The sequence below is a fragment of the Lepus europaeus genome, chromosome 1 (genome assembly GCF_033115175.1).
Source record: "Lepus europaeus isolate LE1 chromosome 1, mLepTim1.pri, whole genome shotgun sequence".
In the NCBI taxonomy this organism is placed as follows: Eukaryota; Metazoa; Chordata; class Mammalia; order Lagomorpha; family Leporidae; genus Lepus; species Lepus europaeus.
In genome coordinates this window covers 104,501,423-104,520,422 of record NC_084827.1, presented here as the reverse complement: position 1 = coordinate 104,520,422, position 19,000 = coordinate 104,501,423, and the positions used below count along the sequence as shown (strand labels likewise).

General features: G+C 38.6%; 1 protein-coding gene and 1 pseudogene across 2 annotated transcripts; both read left to right on the top strand.

Moving 5' to 3' along the window:
* Positions 1-226: 226 nt before the first annotated feature.
* GCG (glucagon) lies at positions 227-10,626 on the top strand. Of its 2 annotated transcripts, XM_062199993.1 has the most exons (6): positions 227-301; positions 3,767-3,867; positions 5,735-5,896; positions 7,544-7,681; positions 9,336-9,479; positions 10,147-10,626. In XM_062199993.1, exons 2-6 carry the CDS (start codon positions 3,776-3,778, stop codon positions 10,151-10,153), a joined length of 543 nt encoding a protein of 180 aa, XP_062055977.1. In that variant the 5' UTR covers positions 227-301; positions 3,767-3,775; the 3' UTR covers positions 10,154-10,626. The 2 variants fall into 2 exon arrangements, with proteins under 2 accessions (XP_062055977.1, XP_062055985.1); XM_062200001.1 differs by lacking the exon at positions 10,147-10,626 and having other exon boundaries at positions 9,336-9,483.
* Positions 10,627-12,950: 2,324 nt separating this feature from the next.
* LOC133763026 (tubulin polyglutamylase TTLL5-like) lies at positions 12,951-17,273 on the top strand (annotated as a pseudogene).
* Positions 17,274-19,000: the final 1,727 nt, after the last annotated feature.

The window sequence follows — 19,000 nt, the reverse complement described above, 5'->3', positions numbered from 1 at the left end:
GAAAAGGCACAAGAGTCAATAAAAAGTTTCCGGGTCTCTGATGTCCCACCCAATACAGGCAGAGAATGCAGATGAGCAAACTGAGTGGGCGAGTGAAATCATTTGTAACAAAGACCCATTATTTACAGTTGAGAAATTTATATTGTCAGCATAATATCTGTGGGCTAGGAGAGCTGGAGAGTATATAAAGCAGTGTGGTCTGCTGCAGAAGTGCAGAGTCCAGGGCACAGAGTACATCCAGTGTCCACAGAGGGCTTGCTCTCTCTCCACCTGCTCTGTTCCACACGCCAGTATTCAGAAGGTAAGGCTGACATTGGATGATCGCAAAACTGTGAATCCTGTTTTGGAGACAGTTTAGTACGTTAAGGGAGCAAATACTATGAATTAAAGTGTTCTTTCATTTTGTACTTTATTATTAATAATAGATAGAACAGAATTGAGATGAAAAAGTATCAAATGTGTTTACATGTACTTTAACATACTGAAGCTGCAAATTGAGTCAGAGAAACAATTCAGCACAATGATACAAAATAGAAAACAAAGATTGAAATGAAGGCACTTGTTATAAGGTTTAATTGTTATGAAAACTGAATTTTAAAATAAATTGTAACATTTTGACAAATAAATATTTTTCCTTAGATTTGATAAATGTGTATAGTACTTTGAACAGAAGGCGCCTTTTAAATTCAACAGAAATGCGTCCATTAGAAAGGCTATAACAGAAATTGCTCTTTACCAATTAAAATCTCTGGTTTTCCAAGAGTGAATTCAATATCTGTCTTTCAAAAATTCAAATTTGAGAGGTTTATCAAAAAAATCAAAGTCCATGAAATAAGCTCTTTGTAAATAAGACATAGCGTATTTGGTGTGGAAAAAAAGTACCATCTAGTTTTTGGGATTTCTTTGGATGAATCTGAGTAAAGCCATGTATTAATAATCATTTGATATATGGTGAGGACCAGTAATAATAAATAAAACCTAAAATCACTATAAACTGGAAAAATTTTAGTACTTTTTTTAGAAAAAAATTAGATGTTCTAAAGTATCTATGAGGATAGTGCACAAAGTTCATGGAAAATGGAATTTAAAGATAAATTTGTTTTGGTGCAAGAAGTAGTTTTGACATTCGTGAATACTTTGATAATACACATTTTCCATAAATGTTTTGAAGTACCCACATATTTAAGCTTTTAAAGAGCAAATTTGCAAAGATCCTCAGTGGAGTAAGTGATTAAATGGTGTATTTTTCCACACATACTGAGGACCTGTTATGAAAAGAGTTGGCCAGTTTTAAAAGGAATTATGTGTTCTACAATGCCAATATACATAGGGACGTAATATAAATATCTTCTTTCCTAGGTCTGGGGTTAATCTTTATAAAAGATTCTCCTCACAGAGATTACTACTGTTACTCTAGTTGACTTTGAAAAATTTGAATGGAAATGGGGGGGTTGTACACAATTTCAGACTCTCTCCCTAGGCTACAAAAGAAGAGTAAAAGTAACTGGAAAGTATTTTCTTATTGAATAATATTTCGATACTAAAATAACATAAATATTTTGCTCTCTTAGCAATAGAATTCAAGCAATGGGTTAACTCTGTTAATTTTTTTCACAATTCTATAGACTCAAAAACAAATACATGAGATGTTTAAACCAGTTCATTCTTTCCATAGAACTCATTTGATTGGTTTTAAAGGACTTCAAGCATTCCTTTATTTATGGTTATTTATTAATGATCTATTTATTCCCTTATTTATTTATGATTGTTTCATATTCCATCAGCACCCACAATGGTAGAGTAAAATCTGCTCTAAATATACCTCTGTAGGGCATGATTGAAGATATTGCAAAATCTTTAGGGATTTTGAATGGAAGGGATTATTTTGGACTAAACTGACAGCTTTTAGTCTTTTACGAGAAACTTTCCAACAGTGGTACAATCCTAAAAAGAAGCATTTGCTTTAATTTGCAAATAGTTCCGGAAACATAGATATTATAATTGAGATTTAGAATCAGAAAAACTTCCTAATATACTGGTAAAGTTTCCCAAATTTCCCAATTGGTAAAACAAGCATAGCAAAACACCAAATTGGTCATTTAATGTTAATGAAGGAAGAAGGGTAAATATATAATTCTTACTGTTTTTCTTTGTCTAATTGGCCACTTAATCTGCAGAGATTTAACATTTCTTTTCTTAAAATGTTTTAAGATTTTATTTATTTATTTGAGAAATAGAGTTACAGACAGGGAGAGAGGGAGAGACAGAGAGAAGGGTCTTCCATCTGCTGGTTCACTCCCAAAATGGCCACAGTGGCCAGTGTAAGCTGGGCCGATCTGAAGCCAGGAGCCAAGAGTTTCCATGGAGGTGCAGAGGCCCAAGCACTGGCCTATCTTCAACTATTTTCTCTGGCCATAGCAGAGAGCTGGATCCAAAGAGGAGCAGCTGCAACAGGAACTGGCACCCATTTGCACTGGCGCCGCAAATGGAGGCTTAGCCTACTACACCACAAAGCCGGCCCCCAAGATTCAATATTTCAAAGAATAAAGTTACTGCAGCAGGTATTACAGTCTCTGTTTTAGTGCCAGAGATGGATAGTAAATATGGCTAGGATGTTAAAGAAAAGATTGATAGTTTAAAATGATAATATTTGTAAAATGCTTATTCCAAACCAAATGTCTTTTGCTAAAAATACTCATTCAAATTATTTATGGATAAGCACAAACTTAAATTGAAATACCCACTTCTCGAAAGAAACATGGTTAGATTTCAAAGTAGCAGAGAAGTCCATACAAATATAGGGCTTGAGGTATCCATTCAGAAAATAAAGGAGCTTGCTCTGTGGGGACATTCTACCCCATGCTCATGGTGGTTTCTGCCTCCCATTCATGCTTTATCATCACATATTGGCATCCCATGGCTTATGGGACATCTGGCTGTGGTAAGAGGGTAAGCAATCAGGTGTATCTTATGAGAAGCCCATGGTCTCACCAGCAGAGGATGACATGCCCTGGACTAAGGCCAACTGCAGAACAACGTGGGCAGTTCCAACACTTCAGAAGCAGGCACTCATTTTTTTTATGATAGTCATCTCTTAGTTTCTTAGCTGTGATTGTTCAAGTTGCCAGAAACATTAGTTCTTGTTGCAAATTGCTTGTCTTTAAAATGATTTTTCCCTTTAATTTAGAACAGGTCAAAGCACCCTAAAATACCTCAAATCTGTTGGCCGCTTTATAATTACAAAGTCTAGACCAAGTTACACTATTTAAAATATAAATGAATAATACATCTGATCCGACAGCTGGTATGCCAAGTTGTAGCCTGAGGCTGCTTTAAGATGGTTGAAATGCAGTATAATGTAAATGCTTGGAAGTGAAGGACTATTAATTGAGAGCCAGACTGATAGTGAAAGGGGTGGCATTATGGATAAGGTGCTGTTCAGGCTAACCATATGTAGCGTATCATTCCACAGTGGATATTTTAAATGTTTATCATGAACATTTTTAATTTCAGTTCTGGAAACAAGCCTTCTAATCATTAACAGAAGTGTCCTACATTAATCAAAAAGCTTAATAGTGGAATACATATTTTCAATCCTTTTTTGCCTCCAAAGACTCTGGTGAAATAAAGCAGGAATCATAATAAAATCAATAAGACTAGCTTTGTATTTCTGTTTGTAATAGGCGCATAGTTAAAGTCAACCTCAATAAGCCTGGCTTTTTCAGCATGGTAGCCTGACCTCCAAATCCATTCTGTATTCTGACAGGCAGCAAAAATGAAGAGCATTTACATTGTGGCCGGATTGTTTGTAATGCTGGTACAAGGCAGCTGGCAACGCTCTCTTCAAGACACAGAGGAGAAATCCAGGTATTGCATCGTTAGACTTGCACCAACAGGGACAGCTATAGTTGGCATAAACCCCTTGAAAACTATGTTTCATGATGGGACTCAAGAATTTGCAGTAAATATTCTTCCACAATTTTCAATTTCACAAATTCAAAGTGTCCTTGTGATAAAGGTACACTTTCCTCAAGTGTACATCAGAGTAGGTGTTATTTCAGTACCAAAGGTGTGGAAAATGTTGAACAACTGCAGTACGTGGAAATTGTAGTTTAGAGTTCTAAAGATGACTTGATCCATTCATTCATTACTCACACATGCATAGATTTTAATTATTCACAATTATTTTCTCTTTTTTACTTTTTTTACAAATAATGTTACTTCTAATTATGAAAATTACACACGTTCATTGGTGTCAAACCTAAAAAACATGTAAAAATTTTAAGTATTCAGAACTTCACTATCCAAAGAACACTATCCCATATTTTAAAGATGATGTATTATTTTCCTATATTTTCTGTAACTGTATATAAATATCTCTCAATTCATTATACTGCTTTTCATCAGGTTTTTTCTCCCCTACAGAATATTGTTAGGTTTTTTTTATATCATTAAAATGTTTATTAAATGTATTATACCGTTTTTTAAAGATTTTTATTTATTTATTTGACAGGTAGAGTCACATCCAGTGAGAGAGAGAGAGACAGAAATAAAGGTCTTCCTTCCATTGTTTCACTCCCTAAACGGCCGCAATGGCTGGGGCTACACCTATCCAAAGCCAGGAGCCAGGTGCTTCTTCCTGGTCTCCCATGTGGGTGCAGAAGCCCAAGCACCCAGGCCATCCTCCACTGCCCTCCCAGACCACAACAGAGAGCTGGACTGGAAGAGGAGCAACCGGGACTAGAACCTGGCACCGCAGGTGGAGGATTAACCTAGTGCACCACGACGCCAGCCCCTAAATGTATTATACCTAACAGTTGCGTACTGCTTCATCTCACAAATGTACACTAGTTATTTAACTGTTCCCCTTCTATTGGACAATAAGAAGGTTCAAAGTTTCCCACAAAGAATACTGCAAATAATATTCATATATACATTTTCTCTGCAATTCTTACTATCTCCTGAGGGTAGATTTCTAGTAGTAGAACTACTGTGTCTAGGGTTTCCATGAGCTTAATCCTTTTTGATAAGCATATCAACCTGCTTTGCTGAAAATTAATACATGTGCACACTCCAACCAACAGTGTATACTCACTCCTCAGGATATCCTCATCAATGTTTAATCTTTCTAGTTTGACAGGTAAAAGCAGCATCTCGTTTCTGTGTATTAAATACAGGGAATATTTTCCCACCTATTTACCACATGAACCAACTGTTGATTACTGGTACATGGATTATCCACCATACGGCTTTGAACTTCTGATAATCTTTCTTTCACCATTGGCTACCATGTAACTAGGAAGTTGAATTCTGCTTTTATGTTAGTTTTCATATATGAATGTGTATTTACAAAATAGATGTTCTGCCCAGGCAAATCATCTGTTATCCTTCACCCTTAAAATATTCAAGTCACTGCTCTCCTCTGTCATTATAAGTATAATCATGAGCAGATTTATTAGTTGGTAAAAAGATTTTTTCAGTCCCATTCCAGACAAAAGAAGAAGTCATTTGACAAATCTCTTGCCAGAATTCAGAGAATAAGATTATAGTCATCATAGTAAACAACGAAATTCTCATGACAAACTGAGGCCTCTCTGATTACACGCTCTGTCATCGCAAATACTCTAAACCCTGCCTTCCTCCTTCCATGGCCCCACATTTTATAGTGAGCACGTGCCCCAGTGAGTGCACTCCTAGGAGCCAGGCATGCTGTGTCACTCGCTCTCCTTCACAGATCCTTCCCAGCTTCCCAGACAGACCTGCTTGGTGACGCCGACCAGATGACCGAAGACAAGCGCCATTCACAGGGCACGTTCACCAGTGACTACAGCAAGTACCTGGACTCCAGACGTGCCCAGGATTTTGTGCAGTGGTTGATGAACACCAAGAGGAACAGGCAAGAGTCTAAACCTGATCCAAAAATTGCACACCAAAGCATTAAATGTGTCCAAAAATTCTCCTGATTCATTGTTACCTTGATCACCAGATAGCTCTTTCAGTTTCGATGGTTTTCAAGCTCAACTAACCTTTGAGTTGGCCTCAAAATGCCTCTCCCATTGAAACCCCCTTACCCAAGCTCCAGTGTGACATAAACCTTAAATAATTTTCCCAACTGTGGCTTCAGTAATGATTGCTCTCACTCATCTTTCCTTAAAATTGAAAACTGACTTTTGTGGACCTTTGAGGTTAGTAATGTAATTTCTGACTAAAGAATAGAGCAAATTCAACATTCCCTCATGGGGTTCAAACCCATGACTGTGCTCACATTAAAATTATCCCCTAGCCAAGTTGATCATGGTAAGGAATGAAAACAGATGCATTCCTTTTCTTGTAGAATAAAATCCAAGATATGTGTGCATTTAAAATTAAGTCCTAGCTGCACAGCATCAAGAGAGAAGGCAGCAAAGAAGAACACACGCCTATCGTAAGGCATACATTTTAATGTTGGATTTTCTGTGCGAGTGTTGGGCTTTTGCTGCATTTAAGCTATTGGAGGAAATTATCCACACGGGTTTCACAGCGATGGTGGAATTTCACAATTTCTTTGGAGAGTGGCCCACTAGGAGAAGTGAGTTATACATACAAAGTAGTTGGAGGAATCTAAGCCTCAGGATGGAGGACTTTGATTTGCCTAGAGGTAGGGGAGTCTGGAGAGAGGGGGAATGAGGGCAGGGGTGAAAGCTGGAGCAAGCGGGAGGAAGAGAACAGTTGTTAACCGAAGTTAACTGTTCAGGGGAGGGTGCCTCTGGAGAAAAGAAGGCTGTCATGGTAGGAGCAGACATTCAGGGAGATCCTTGACAAGACCTATAGGTGGCATCAGTGAAATGTGAGACATCACAAATTGACAAAAAAAAATGAAAACTGTTCTCATTTTCTAGAATGGGAGTGCCACAACTTTGTAAGTTAATGTAAAGCATTCCACGCTCTCAGGCAGTTTCTGCTGTGTGTTTAAGATGAGACCTTCCAGGGATAATGTAGGCAGCTGGTGGCCCATCTCCTCTGAGCTATCTGCACACGCTTGAGGCTGCTGGGGGCTCCTCTTCTTAGCGTTCCTCCTTCGCTAACATATCACACATTTTCTGTAATCCATTATCATGTGGTCTTTTTGAGAACATTTCAAGATGGTCCGTTGCTTTCCCTTGAATCACTTATCTAACTCTGACCCTATACTAACTGTATCAAACAGCTGCCTTGCCTGTGAGCCACATAAGACAGTGGATAGCCCATATCTATTGAGACTAAAGTAAAAAATAGTGCAATTTTAACAGCCATTGGCACAAATAAGCAGGAGAGGTGGAAGGGTAGAAGTGCATATTCTTGGAAAGGAGGGAGAGATTTATCCCCTTCTTAACTGCTGTCAGCCCTCTTCTACCAATCCCTAACCTTGATAATTAATATAGTTTCAACACAAATTCCCTAGCCACCCTCCTCTCCCAAACTCTCCAAACCCCTTCTCATAGAATCCTGAGCCCCTAGTTGCCATAGCTGAGAACCATATTGCCACAGAGACATAGCTTCAATTTAACTTTCACATTTCTTTCAGGAATAACATTGCCAAACGCCACGATGAATTTGAGAGACATGCTGAAGGGACCTTTACCAGTGATGTAAGCTCTTATCTGGAAGGCCAAGCTGCCAAGGAATTCATTGCTTGGCTGGTGAAAGGCCGAGGAAGGCGAGAGTAAGTCTGTACAGTCTTAGTTGACATTTCTCTCCTTGATGCAGACAATCTAAGACTGCAGTTATCACTATCTGAATCTGGACTGCAGAAGTAACTAGACAGTCTCATACAGGAAGGAAATAACTCAATTGGTGAGAAACAGTACACAAAGTTCAGTCCATCAATAATAGAGTCTAACAGGTTATATTTTTATCCCCCAATATAGTAGTGTTAAAATTAGTTGTTAATTTGTTGTCTAAGCCAGGATACCTTTGAGAGTATATAGGATGCTTTTGATAACTACATTTAGACAACAAATTTAAACTAGGACCATCCCAGGAAAGCTGAAGATAAAGAACTAATAGTGCCAAAAACTTTAAATATTTCTATATTTAGATAAAACTTTAAATATATAAAGTTTGACTTTAATTACATATGTGATCAACATATATTTATCTAAGAAATACTCAGATAAAATGTGATAGAGACAGAAAGGGACCACACATGATGGGTTAATCAAATGACAATCATAGTGTGTGTGTGTGTGTGTGTGTCTAACCATCCATACAATTAACCATATATTCAGTATTTATCATATCTATTAAAGAATCAAAGTTGAAAGTGAGACTAAGATATTTTGTTACTTGTTTGGATCTTAACACAATCAAGTAAATCCCTGAGCCATGTCATTTTCTTGTGACCAGATTGATTGACATTTCAAATATGAGAGGCAGGAAATTTATGTGACACTCTGATTTTTTAAATCAAATTTAAAACAAGCATATTGAAACTTAAAGATGTCTCAAGGGGAAAAGAAACACATTTTGGTTGATTTTTACAATATTTACAATCAAACTTATATTATTACTCTAAATTTATTTTTATTTCTTTATTTGAAAGAGACAGGCAGACAGAAAGAGCACCCATCTATTGGTTTACTCCCCAGATGCTCCCATAGCCAGAACTGGGCCAAACTGAAGTTGGGAGCCAGCAACCCACTCCATGTCTGCTATGTGATTTTGCAGGAATCCAAGTAGTTAAATCGTCCCCTGATGCCTCCCCAAGGATGCATTAGCAAGAATCTGGAATCTGGAGCAGAGCCAGGCCTCAAACCCAAGCACTCCAATATGGAATGTGGGCATCTCATCTGATGTCTTAGCTGCTGCTCTAAACACCCTTCTCCACAATCAAATTTCTAAAACCAGTGGTAAAACAGTCACTTACACTTGAGAATATTTTATAGTGTTTAAAGAGGATACCCAAAATTATGCTACAGTAAACCATTAATAAAGAAAATCTAGTATAGACTAACCTTTAATCCTTCATACTGCCTTTTGCAAGATGTTCCAAAAATCACTGGTCTGAAAGAGTATAATTATTAAATTATAAGCAAAATAATCATCTCTCCAATAGCTTCCATATCGCCAACGTATTAAAATCTTTGAAGCAACCTGGAACATTGAAAGCACAGGCTTGGTTTCTCATCTCAGCTCTGCATTCTTCCTTTCAACAGTTGCCGTTTCACATGGAATTTTCTGAAGTGCTCATAGTAGACCCTCTATAAAAAAAAGTCTTTACTGTTTTCTAACCTTGTATATGTTACCATTGGTAGGCAATCCATATGCATGTGTATGAACCATCTAATCCATGTGAATTTCAACCCACATTTTCTTAGTTTCCCAGAAGAAGTGACCATTGTTGAAGAGCTACGCCGTAGACATGCTGATGGCTCCTTCTCAGATGAGATGAACACAGTTCTTGATAGTCTGGCCACGAGGGACTTTATAAACTGGTTGCTCCAGACCAAAATCTCTGACAGGTGACTGGTTTCTAGTTCATTCTGAAAACCATCAAAACTTTCATAAATATTAGTTGTCATACTGCTACAAGTCATCCCTCATGTGGAGGGGAAAGTCTTTACCCTCTTGTTATATAATAAAATTTTGTGTGTTCAGATCATTTCAGAGTTACATAATTATAGCTATTTTTTAAAATTGCAGTTTTATCCAATTATTTGCCCATTCCAAAAATATTTCCTGAGTATCTATGAGAAATAAGATTCCAGGAGCACAGATATTAGTGAAACATTGAGAAACGTTGTCATCAACATATTACTGTCACATTAAAATTGCCATATGTGCTGAAATTTTAGCACAAAGGTTAAATGTTAGTATACATGGTATTATATCCTTAATAACTATAGTAGTAAAAATTGAATGCCAAAAAGTAACCACCTATTATTGATAGATTTTGACTGCTTTTAAAATCATTCATGAATCTTCATATTTTTTTGGTAGGAAGACTTCATGGTAAGTCATACTTAAATGAAAATATTTTAAGAGTTCAAAAGACTGAGATTTATAGATGAAGGGGTTGATAAAGACTTTTTATTAAAATAAGTTACTGAAATATATCCCATATAACTTACTATATCATCTAGTTGCTGTAACCATGCCGAATTCTTGTCTTTTCTTTCTCATCCCTAGGAAGTAAGTCTGTGACTAGTCAAGATCATCTGTACAACAACACCTGCCAGCTACTTGGAATGTTTGAAATTTTAAGTTTTATAAATTTAAGAGGTGTATTCTGAAGCCATATTGCATTGCATGCCAATAAATAAATTTTCCTTTAGCACTATGTAGCCAAAAGATAGGAAATGGAATAAACCATTCTCAGAATATTACTACGACATCAGCTTTTAAATCTAAAACTGCTTTATTCTCCTTTATTTTGTTTTGCATATTCCAACCTGTTAACAGTTAGTAATTAAATTATTTTTCTATGACATAATTTGTAGATGTAAATTATTCCAATCATAATGTGTCTGCTTTCTAATAGCAGAGAGGAAGAACTGATAGCCACAGTGGAAAAACTGGAAAGAGAACCTCCTTCTTGAAACCTTTGAAATAAAAATGCTCAGCTTTCAATATATCAAAGATAAATTCAAATAAAGTTTTCAAGCTTCTTTACCATCATTTGTTTTCTCTCTATATGACCCCTTTTCCATGCCCCAACTCCTTCCAAACATGCCTTCATCCTAAGCTGGTAACCTACAGGTCCAATCTAGTGCACAGACACGATTTCACATTTGAATACCTACACAGTGTTTTAACATTTTTTGTCAAAAATGAAAGTAGGGGCCAGCACCACGGCTCACTTGGCTAGTCCTCTGCCTGCGGCACCGGTACCCCAGTTTCTAGTCCCAGTTGGGGCACTGGATTCTGTCCCAGTTGCTCCTGTTCCAGTCCAGCTCTCTGCTGTGGCCCCGGAAGGCAGTGGAGGATGGCCCAAGTGCTTGGGCCCTGCACCCACATGGGAGACCAGGAGGAAGCACCTGGCTCCTGGCTTCGGATCGGTGCAGCACGCTGGCCGTAGCAGCCATGAAAGAAAGTAGGAAAATATTAATTTCTAGCTTCTCTTGAAAAAGTGTATCATCAGGTAATATTATACCCAAAAGGCAAACTGTTCCTGGAACTAAGCACCAGGTGCTTCTTTCTAAAGGGTCATGTGTACCTCAGGAAACTCTAGTGCCATCTACATGTGCTTAATAAACACAGACATACACCTATGACCCACCCCTGTGGCTCATCCTACTTGTATGCTTCACCTGCCTGGCATCTGCAGGCATTAAAGTTTATCCATCATGCCTTGTACCTTTGTCTTCCTATCCTGAAATGGACAGTATCTTGGGCCAGGCTGATGCTGACTGCCATGCCCAAAGTTTTCCTTGCTGTGTACAGCAGTGCCAACTCTCTTTCTATCTCTATAGTAGTCCTTAGGAGATTCACTCAAAAGTCACATTCCAAACTTTGTCAACTACTTATATATACTTTGATAAGCAGTAGTGATTTGGAAGTAATACCTTTAATAATCAATTATACCCATTCACATAATGATGAACTTATCCTAAACTAGATGTTATCTAAGTATGGCTAATGTAAAGTGTTGGATCCTGAACAGGTGATTTAAGTTCCTCATTTGGAAAAAAAACAATGACCTAATCACCATTGTATCTTAGCAATGCTTATAACTCAATTTGCCTCACAATGAGGTTTCAGTAATAAAAGGATTCTGAAGCACTTATACTAAAATGGTAGTTAGGGAACTGATTAGTGCAGAAATTACCTTTGTACGTATGAAGATCATGTCTCTCAGCTTCTCCAGAACCAAAACCATAGTCTTATTCCCCAAGCATCTCAGTGAGACAGTGTGCAGTCTACACAAGTATATTCTCCTGACTGGGTTTTTGTTTACTAATTTGAATGTGTTGGTTACCAAGGTATTCAACTGGGAGGATCAAAGAAATATGTTTTTCCCAGATCTGATTGAAGGACCCCAGGGTGACTCTGATGCCCACAATTTTTTTTTTTTGTATATAAATTGTTGCTGTTACCATTTCACACCAGTGGCCAAACAGGCCTACGTAGGATTACAATTTGGTTTGGAAACAATATGTCCATGTCCGTGTGTGTGTGTGTGTGTGTGTGTTCTCATGATAGAGCCAAAACACAAAAAGAGTCTGGTATTGTGGTGCAGTGGGTTAAGCCACTGCTTGTGACATCGGCATCCCATATTGGAATGTCAGTTCCAATACCAGCAGCTTCACTTCCAATCCAGCTCCCTGCTAACGCACCTGGGAAAGCAGTAAATGATGGCACAGTTCTTGGACCTTGCAACTCACATAGGAGACCCAGATAAACTGGCAGATGGTTTACTCTCTCTCTTTGTCTTCTCCCGTTACCCTCTGTCATTCTGCCTCTCAAATAAATACTTAAAGGAAAAAAAAAAGCAGCGTATATCTCTACGCACACTCCAGTTAGACTGCAGCCTTCAGAACCATAGGATGCTGTTATGCAAAGGACAAGAGGTAGTCAGCTAAGCAAACTGCCACTCTTCTGGGGTGAATGGAAGATGGGAACATAGAACAGTGAATATGAATCAAGTACCGAAAAGTGCCAAAACAGAGATGAATCTGCCCTTAAGGTCAATTGCAAAATTAAGGAATGAGAAAGAGAAAGAAAGCTAGGGAGGTGAGAGAGGTGTTACAGAAGTGTGGAAATAAAGTTAAATGTATCAGATAAATATTATGTTTGACTATATATATAATACAAACCCAACAACAGGGACAAAACTAAATGAGGGTTACATGTTTTACCAACAGGAAATTCAGAGGCAGGAAATGCAAGAACACACATGTATTTCTTCTGCAGCAGGTTAATGTCCTGGCCTGAAGAGCCAGCATCCCATATGGGTGCCAGTTTGAATCCCAGCCGCTTCACTTCCTATCATAATGACCAAGGAGAATTATGTTATGCATGTAAAGTGATTCAATATGAAAAAGCCCTTCATATAATTCACCATATATTTAAAGATTTAATTATATATTTGAGAGGCAGAGTTACAGAGAGTGAAAGGGAGAGAAAGGTCTTCCATCCACTGGTTCACTTCCCAAATGGCCACAACTGTTGGAGCTGAGCCAATCTGAAGCCAGGAGCCAGGAACTTCTTCTGGGTCTCCCACATGGGTGCAGAGGCCCCACCACTTGGGCCATCCTCTACTGCTTTCCCAGGCCACAGCAGAGAGCTGGATCAGAACTGGAGCAGCCGGGACTTGAACTGGAGTCCACAGGCAGCAGCTTTACCTGCCAGGCCACAGCAATGGCCCCTATAATTTACCATATTAACAGGCATGAGAAAAACCCTACCATTTCCATAGATGTCAAAACACACTTAATAAGTCATCATCCATGACGCTATATTAATTGACGAATAACTTTTGATACAATATGATATAAACTTCAGTCAGAAAGTTGGCATTTTACTTAAAAGGAGATATTGGAGAAATTCCTATTAGAGTCAGAAACAAAGAAAATATATTCCACATCTGGCTACTATTTAACATTGTTTTATAGTTATTAAGAAATATAAATGATAGAAAGTACATAATTTAAAATGGTAAAGTAAATATATCTATTTAAAATTATATGTTTGTGAATATGAAAACCTCAAAAGAACCAATGGAAAAATTATGAAAAACAAGAAGGTAATTTGGTATAGAAGAATATAAAATAAATATATGACAAAAGCCTTCAGAAAGGATAGAAATATAAAGAAACACAAAACAAATACAGCCAATGCTCACTTTAAAGTTCTATAGGATCACCATGAACACTGATTTAATGAACTCTGAACTATTACTCCTATGGGGAATATACAATTAAATTTCTCTGATAACATTTTTGTCAACTGAAATATCATTTGCCTTATTTACAAGTTTATTTTCCAATGCCCTTCTGAAAAATGCCATTCTCATTGGCATTGAAAACCCGGTCTACCACACAACAATTTTCCTCTGAAATACTTAAGAACTATTTTTAAAATTCCTCTGCATCTTCCTGATCCGCAGGGCTTGCTTTGTTTACCTGCAAGTTGAACATTTTCCAGGCTGTAAGTGTCTCCTTTTGAAATATGGAAGCTAGTCAACACCAACTAAGAAAGACAACATTTTCTTGACCTTGGGTGATGTGACTGTTTAGTTCTTTAGCTCACAGCAATGATGTCCACTGTGCTTTTTAAAAAATGTAGTAGTTATCTCATGAATCTATAAATTTAGCCACTTTTACAATTAGGGCATCAGCACTACACTTGGGATTCTTTTAAGAGAGAACTCACCAACAAAAAGTAAGTAGAATAACATGAGAAATGTGAATACGTTTTGAAAGAATGCTTGTTGATAATGTGAAAACTGAAAGAGTATGGCAGAGTATCATTTTCAACCTCAGTTCAGGATGTGTGTGTTGGATGACTCTAGTTCTTCACCATTCTGCATATCTGTGAATAACTAGGAAAGTGCTCTGGGCACTGAATTTTGAGATTATAGCTTAATTTCAGTAAGTAAATGGGTTAATAAGTATGGAATCTATGAATAATGAATATCATAGTTCAAAAGGAAACCAGAGTAAGATGACAGCATAATCCCAAATATATTATTTTCACACTAAAGGTAAATAAATGAAATATTCAAATTGAAGACTAAGGCTATCCAAGTGGATTAAAAAAAAATTCAACCAACTGTTACAAGAGACATATTTTATATATATAAAGACATAAGAAGTTAAGATAAAATGACTCCAAAATTCATAACATGCAAATACTAACACAAGAAAGAGATAAATTAATATGAGGAAGTAGATAAAGAAACTAGTATCACTAGAGATAAAGAAGGGCACCAAAGTGATAAAGAAATAAATCCATGAGAAATGTACACTTGTTCTAAATCTTTATGCAACAGATAACATAGCTTCAAAAATAGATGAGGTTTACAAAATCAAATTCAAGAAGTAAAAAATAGATGAGGTTTACAAAATCAAATTCAAGAAGAAAAAAATAGTTCAAAAGAGAATAACCACAGCAAATGCCAGTTGGAATTCACACAGGATTTCCATGGGCCTTTCTACAAGAATATTTAGAAACATCACTACAAAACTTGACACCAGTTCTGTGAATTCCTCCTTGAAAGTACACCCATAGAGAAAAACCTAACCCATGCCCTGATGCTGAGGCAGTCCTCTTGCTTATAAGGAAGCAGTTGGCAGTTTGCTTCCTCCGGCGAGCACCAAATAACCTTCAGCATTCACTGAGGATGGTGCTACCCAAGTGGAAGATTGGCGCTTCTGGAATGCAGGGGTATCACGGCTTACCATCTGGGTGACTTATCACTGTGTACAAGAAGAAAATAGAACAACTGGCTGGAAAGAAACTTCAAGAGGAAGATGGGGTGCCCTAGGGAAAATTTGCAGGAGTTTACTGGACAAACAAATGAAGCTGAACTGGAGGTGTTGGCATTTTATACCCAAAGTCCTGGGGACTCACTATGAAAGTTCCAATAATGGTGATAGTTATTCTGTAGTGGGGCAAGTGGTGATCACCCCAAAGTGATAGAAGAAACGAAAACAAAAGAACCTAAACAGCAACAGGCAGTGGATAAATTATCTGAATTTACTTCAGCAGAAAAAGGCTAACCGAGTCACAACAGTTCTCCCTCTACTCCATTCTCTGGTCCTGCTGCTACTCTTCTGAACAAAATTCCCACTCTCCATTTATCATCTGTTACTACCATCTCTCACCTCTCACCAGGACCTGGTCATCCTTCTTCTTTATCTCAGATCCCCCCGGCTGTCCCCAGTATGCCTCACTACCCAACTAATTACTGACAATGCTCTTCCTTCCCACCTCCTGAGACACAGTACATATCAAGCCCCACTGGCCTGCCACACTGTTAATCAGGCAGTTATTCCACTATTTCCAAAATTTGCCTACACCTGTAGTCAGAAACTGCCTGTTCCTCTTCAGCCAAGGCAGCAGCTTCGTGTCATCTCAACAACACCATTCAGGAGTAGTCCACACACAAAAAGGGGGAGGAGATGCTTCTTTGTATGGGAAATGGCATAGCCAAAATGTGGAAGGTGGGGCCAGTTTTGTGGTACAATGGGTTAAGCTACCGCTTGTGGGTTAAGCTGCAGTATCCCTTAAGAGTGCTGGATTGAGTACCAGTCACTCTACTTCCAATCCAGCTCCCTGATGATGCACCTGGAAAAGCAGTGGAAGATGGCCCTCTGCCGCCCACATGGGAGACCTGGATTGCATTCTATTCTGGTTCAGCCTCACCCAGCTGTGTTGCAGCCATTTGGGGAGTGAACCAGTAGATGGAATATATTTTGCTGTTTCTCTCTTTCTCCCTCTCTCTGTATAAATCCGCCTTTCAAATAAGTAAGATACATTTTATTTTCCTGAATAGCATGGTTGTGACTGAATTTCAGCAGCTAACTGAGGAGCAGGCAGCAAAGCAATATTCTTCATTCAGTCATGTCAACTTCCTCACCCAACAGCTAACAGACCTGAATTTGGCAAACGACATCATAAACAGAAGCAGTGCTTCAACTCCTCCAACCCTCTCACCTGGCATCAGTCCCAGTGGTCCAACATGGTCAATACTGTCAGACTCCCATGCTGCCAGGAACCATCCAGCCCTCCTGGAAGCAGGAGCCTCCCAGCTGGTGCCTTTTCCTGAAAGGGAGAGGTAGAGAGCAGCACCCCTAGCAAGGCTACAATACCAGGTAATCACCCACTCAGGTATCACCAGTTTCCAACTCCATTTTGCCCTGCAACAAGTTGAACAACAAAATTTCTGTCTCAGAAGCTTCTGTACCAAAGCAGCACCTTGTACCAGGTGATGTTTGGCAGCCACATGCTACCCAACTGCAAGTTATAGACAATGAATAATGGTGCAGGCTGCAGAATTTCAAGCGTCACAGGTAATGTCCAGAAGCCAATCAGTCCGCCACAAAAAGGGGGGCCACCTCCAAATTCCTCCTCTTCTCTGGTCTGCAAACCCTTTCCAATCACAAGTACTCAGGAAGGTGACGTCCCAGAAGACTTCCAAAAGATACTCCATAGGAGGGCAACTGAATGCACTCCAGAGCAGCTGAAACTCTGCAGGCTCCGTGCCCCTCGTAAGCTCCACAGCTTTCAGGAGACACAATCAGAGTGTTTCCCTTTTGTGCATGCAGCCAAGTGCCACCAGTGGAAAGTGCTCTCTCCTGAGCCCTACTTGACCTAAAAATTCTGCTCACACTGACCCACAGACACACAGAGAAAGGACCTATTTACCATCCTGTGTGTGAAACTGAGGGTGGAGCATCTGTTAGCACAACAAGAAGTCCATAGTAACTTTTTGCTGGCTCAGAGGCCCTCAAGCCTCGGGCAGAAGTGATAATGGATACTTGCCCATCAGTCAGTCTAGACATTTACTGAGACAATGAAAACCAGATCCTCTGGGTTTTGAATGAACTTGTCAGTAGGAAGATTGAACTGATGCATTCTCCACCTTGTCAGAGCACATGTGTCTCTCTATCTTCCCTTTTCCCGCTCCCCAACCATTTCTTGCCACTGCATACAGATGATACATAAGAGGATATTGGTCTATTTGAAGAAAAAAAAAGATGAGGTTAACAGAATTAAAAGAAATTGACAGATTCACAATAACAGTTGAAGATAAAATAATATATTCAAAAGCTGATAGAAGGGACAAACATTGTGGCACAGTGGGTTCACTACTTAGAATGCACATATCTTGTATCGTAGTGACTGGGACAAATGGGCTTCTGATCCAGCTCCCTACTAATGGTATAGGAGGCAGCCCATGGTGACCCAAGTACTTGGGTTCCTACCACCCACGTGGGAGACTGGACAGAGTTCCTGGCTCCTGACTCTACCTGGCTCAGCCCTGGTTGTTATGGGTATCTGGGGAGTGAACCAGAAAATAGAAGATCTCTCTCTCTCTCTCTCTCTCTCTCTCTCTCTCTCTCTCTCTCTCTCTCTCCCCTTCCCTGTCACTCTGCCTTTCTTTTAAATAAATAACTCTAAAAAGCACAGCTGAAAAAAAAAAATCAGTAAGAGCTAATAAAGACAATCAACAAAATAAACTTAATATTTATAAAAGTGTTCACTTAAAATGAACATCGTTTCCATATGTGAATAGAATATTTACCAAGATTGAAACTATGCTGCCTCAAAAAACTTCAACACATTTCCAAGAGTGAAATCATTCAGAGTATGTTCATTGACTACTGTGAAACTCAATCAGAAATCAATAATAGAAAATATCCTAAATTCACAATCACTTTAAGTTAATCAGTCATTTCTAAATAACTCATGAGTCAAAGAGAAAATCATAAAAGAAATTTTTAAAGGCTTTTGAATTCAATGTTGAGATGTAACTAAAGCAATGTTTAAGAGAAAAGTAGAGTTTTGAATTCAACGTTAGGAAGGAAGGAAGCTAGAAAAATAAATGGTCTGAAGTTTTACCTCAAAAATTGAGGGTGAAAAGGACAGTAAATCTCAAAAGAGTGAAAGAAATGAAATAAAGAAAAAAATAATGAAATGGGGAGGTCGGCGCTGTGGTGTAGTGGGTAAAGCCACCACTTGCAGTGCCGGCATTCCATATGGAAGCCAGTTCAAGTGCCGGCTGCTCCACTTCCGATCCAGCTCTCTGCTGTGGCCTGGGAAAGCAGTAGAAGGTTGCCCAATTCCTCGGTTTCCTGCACCCGTGTGGGAGACCCCGAAGAAGCTCCTGGCTCCTGGCTTTGGTCTGGCGCAGCTCTGTCCAATGCAGCCAACTGATGAGTGAACCAGCAGATGGAAGACCCCTCTCTCTCTGTCTCTCCTTCTCTCTGTGTAACTCTGTGTAACTCTGACTTTCAAATACATAAATGAATCTTTAAAACAAAGAAAGAAAATAATGAAATTGGGAAAATTAATACTAAAAATCGATAATAAAAAT

What these genes read in the sequence shown, in the direction of transcription:
- GCG (XM_062199993.1), top strand. Translation starts at nt 3,776, where the DNA reads ATGAAGAGCATTTACATTGTGGCCGGATTGTTTGTAATGCTGGTACAA. An exon ending in GACACAGAGGAGAAATCCAG is followed by an intron (nt 3,868 to 5,734) that starts GTATTGCATCGT and finishes TCTCCTTCACAG; the next exon opens with ATCCTTCCCAGCTTCCCAGA. An exon ending in ATGAACACCAAGAGGAACAG is followed by an intron (nt 5,897 to 7,543) that starts GCAAGAGTCTAA and finishes CATTTCTTTCAG; the next exon opens with GAATAACATTGCCAAACGCC.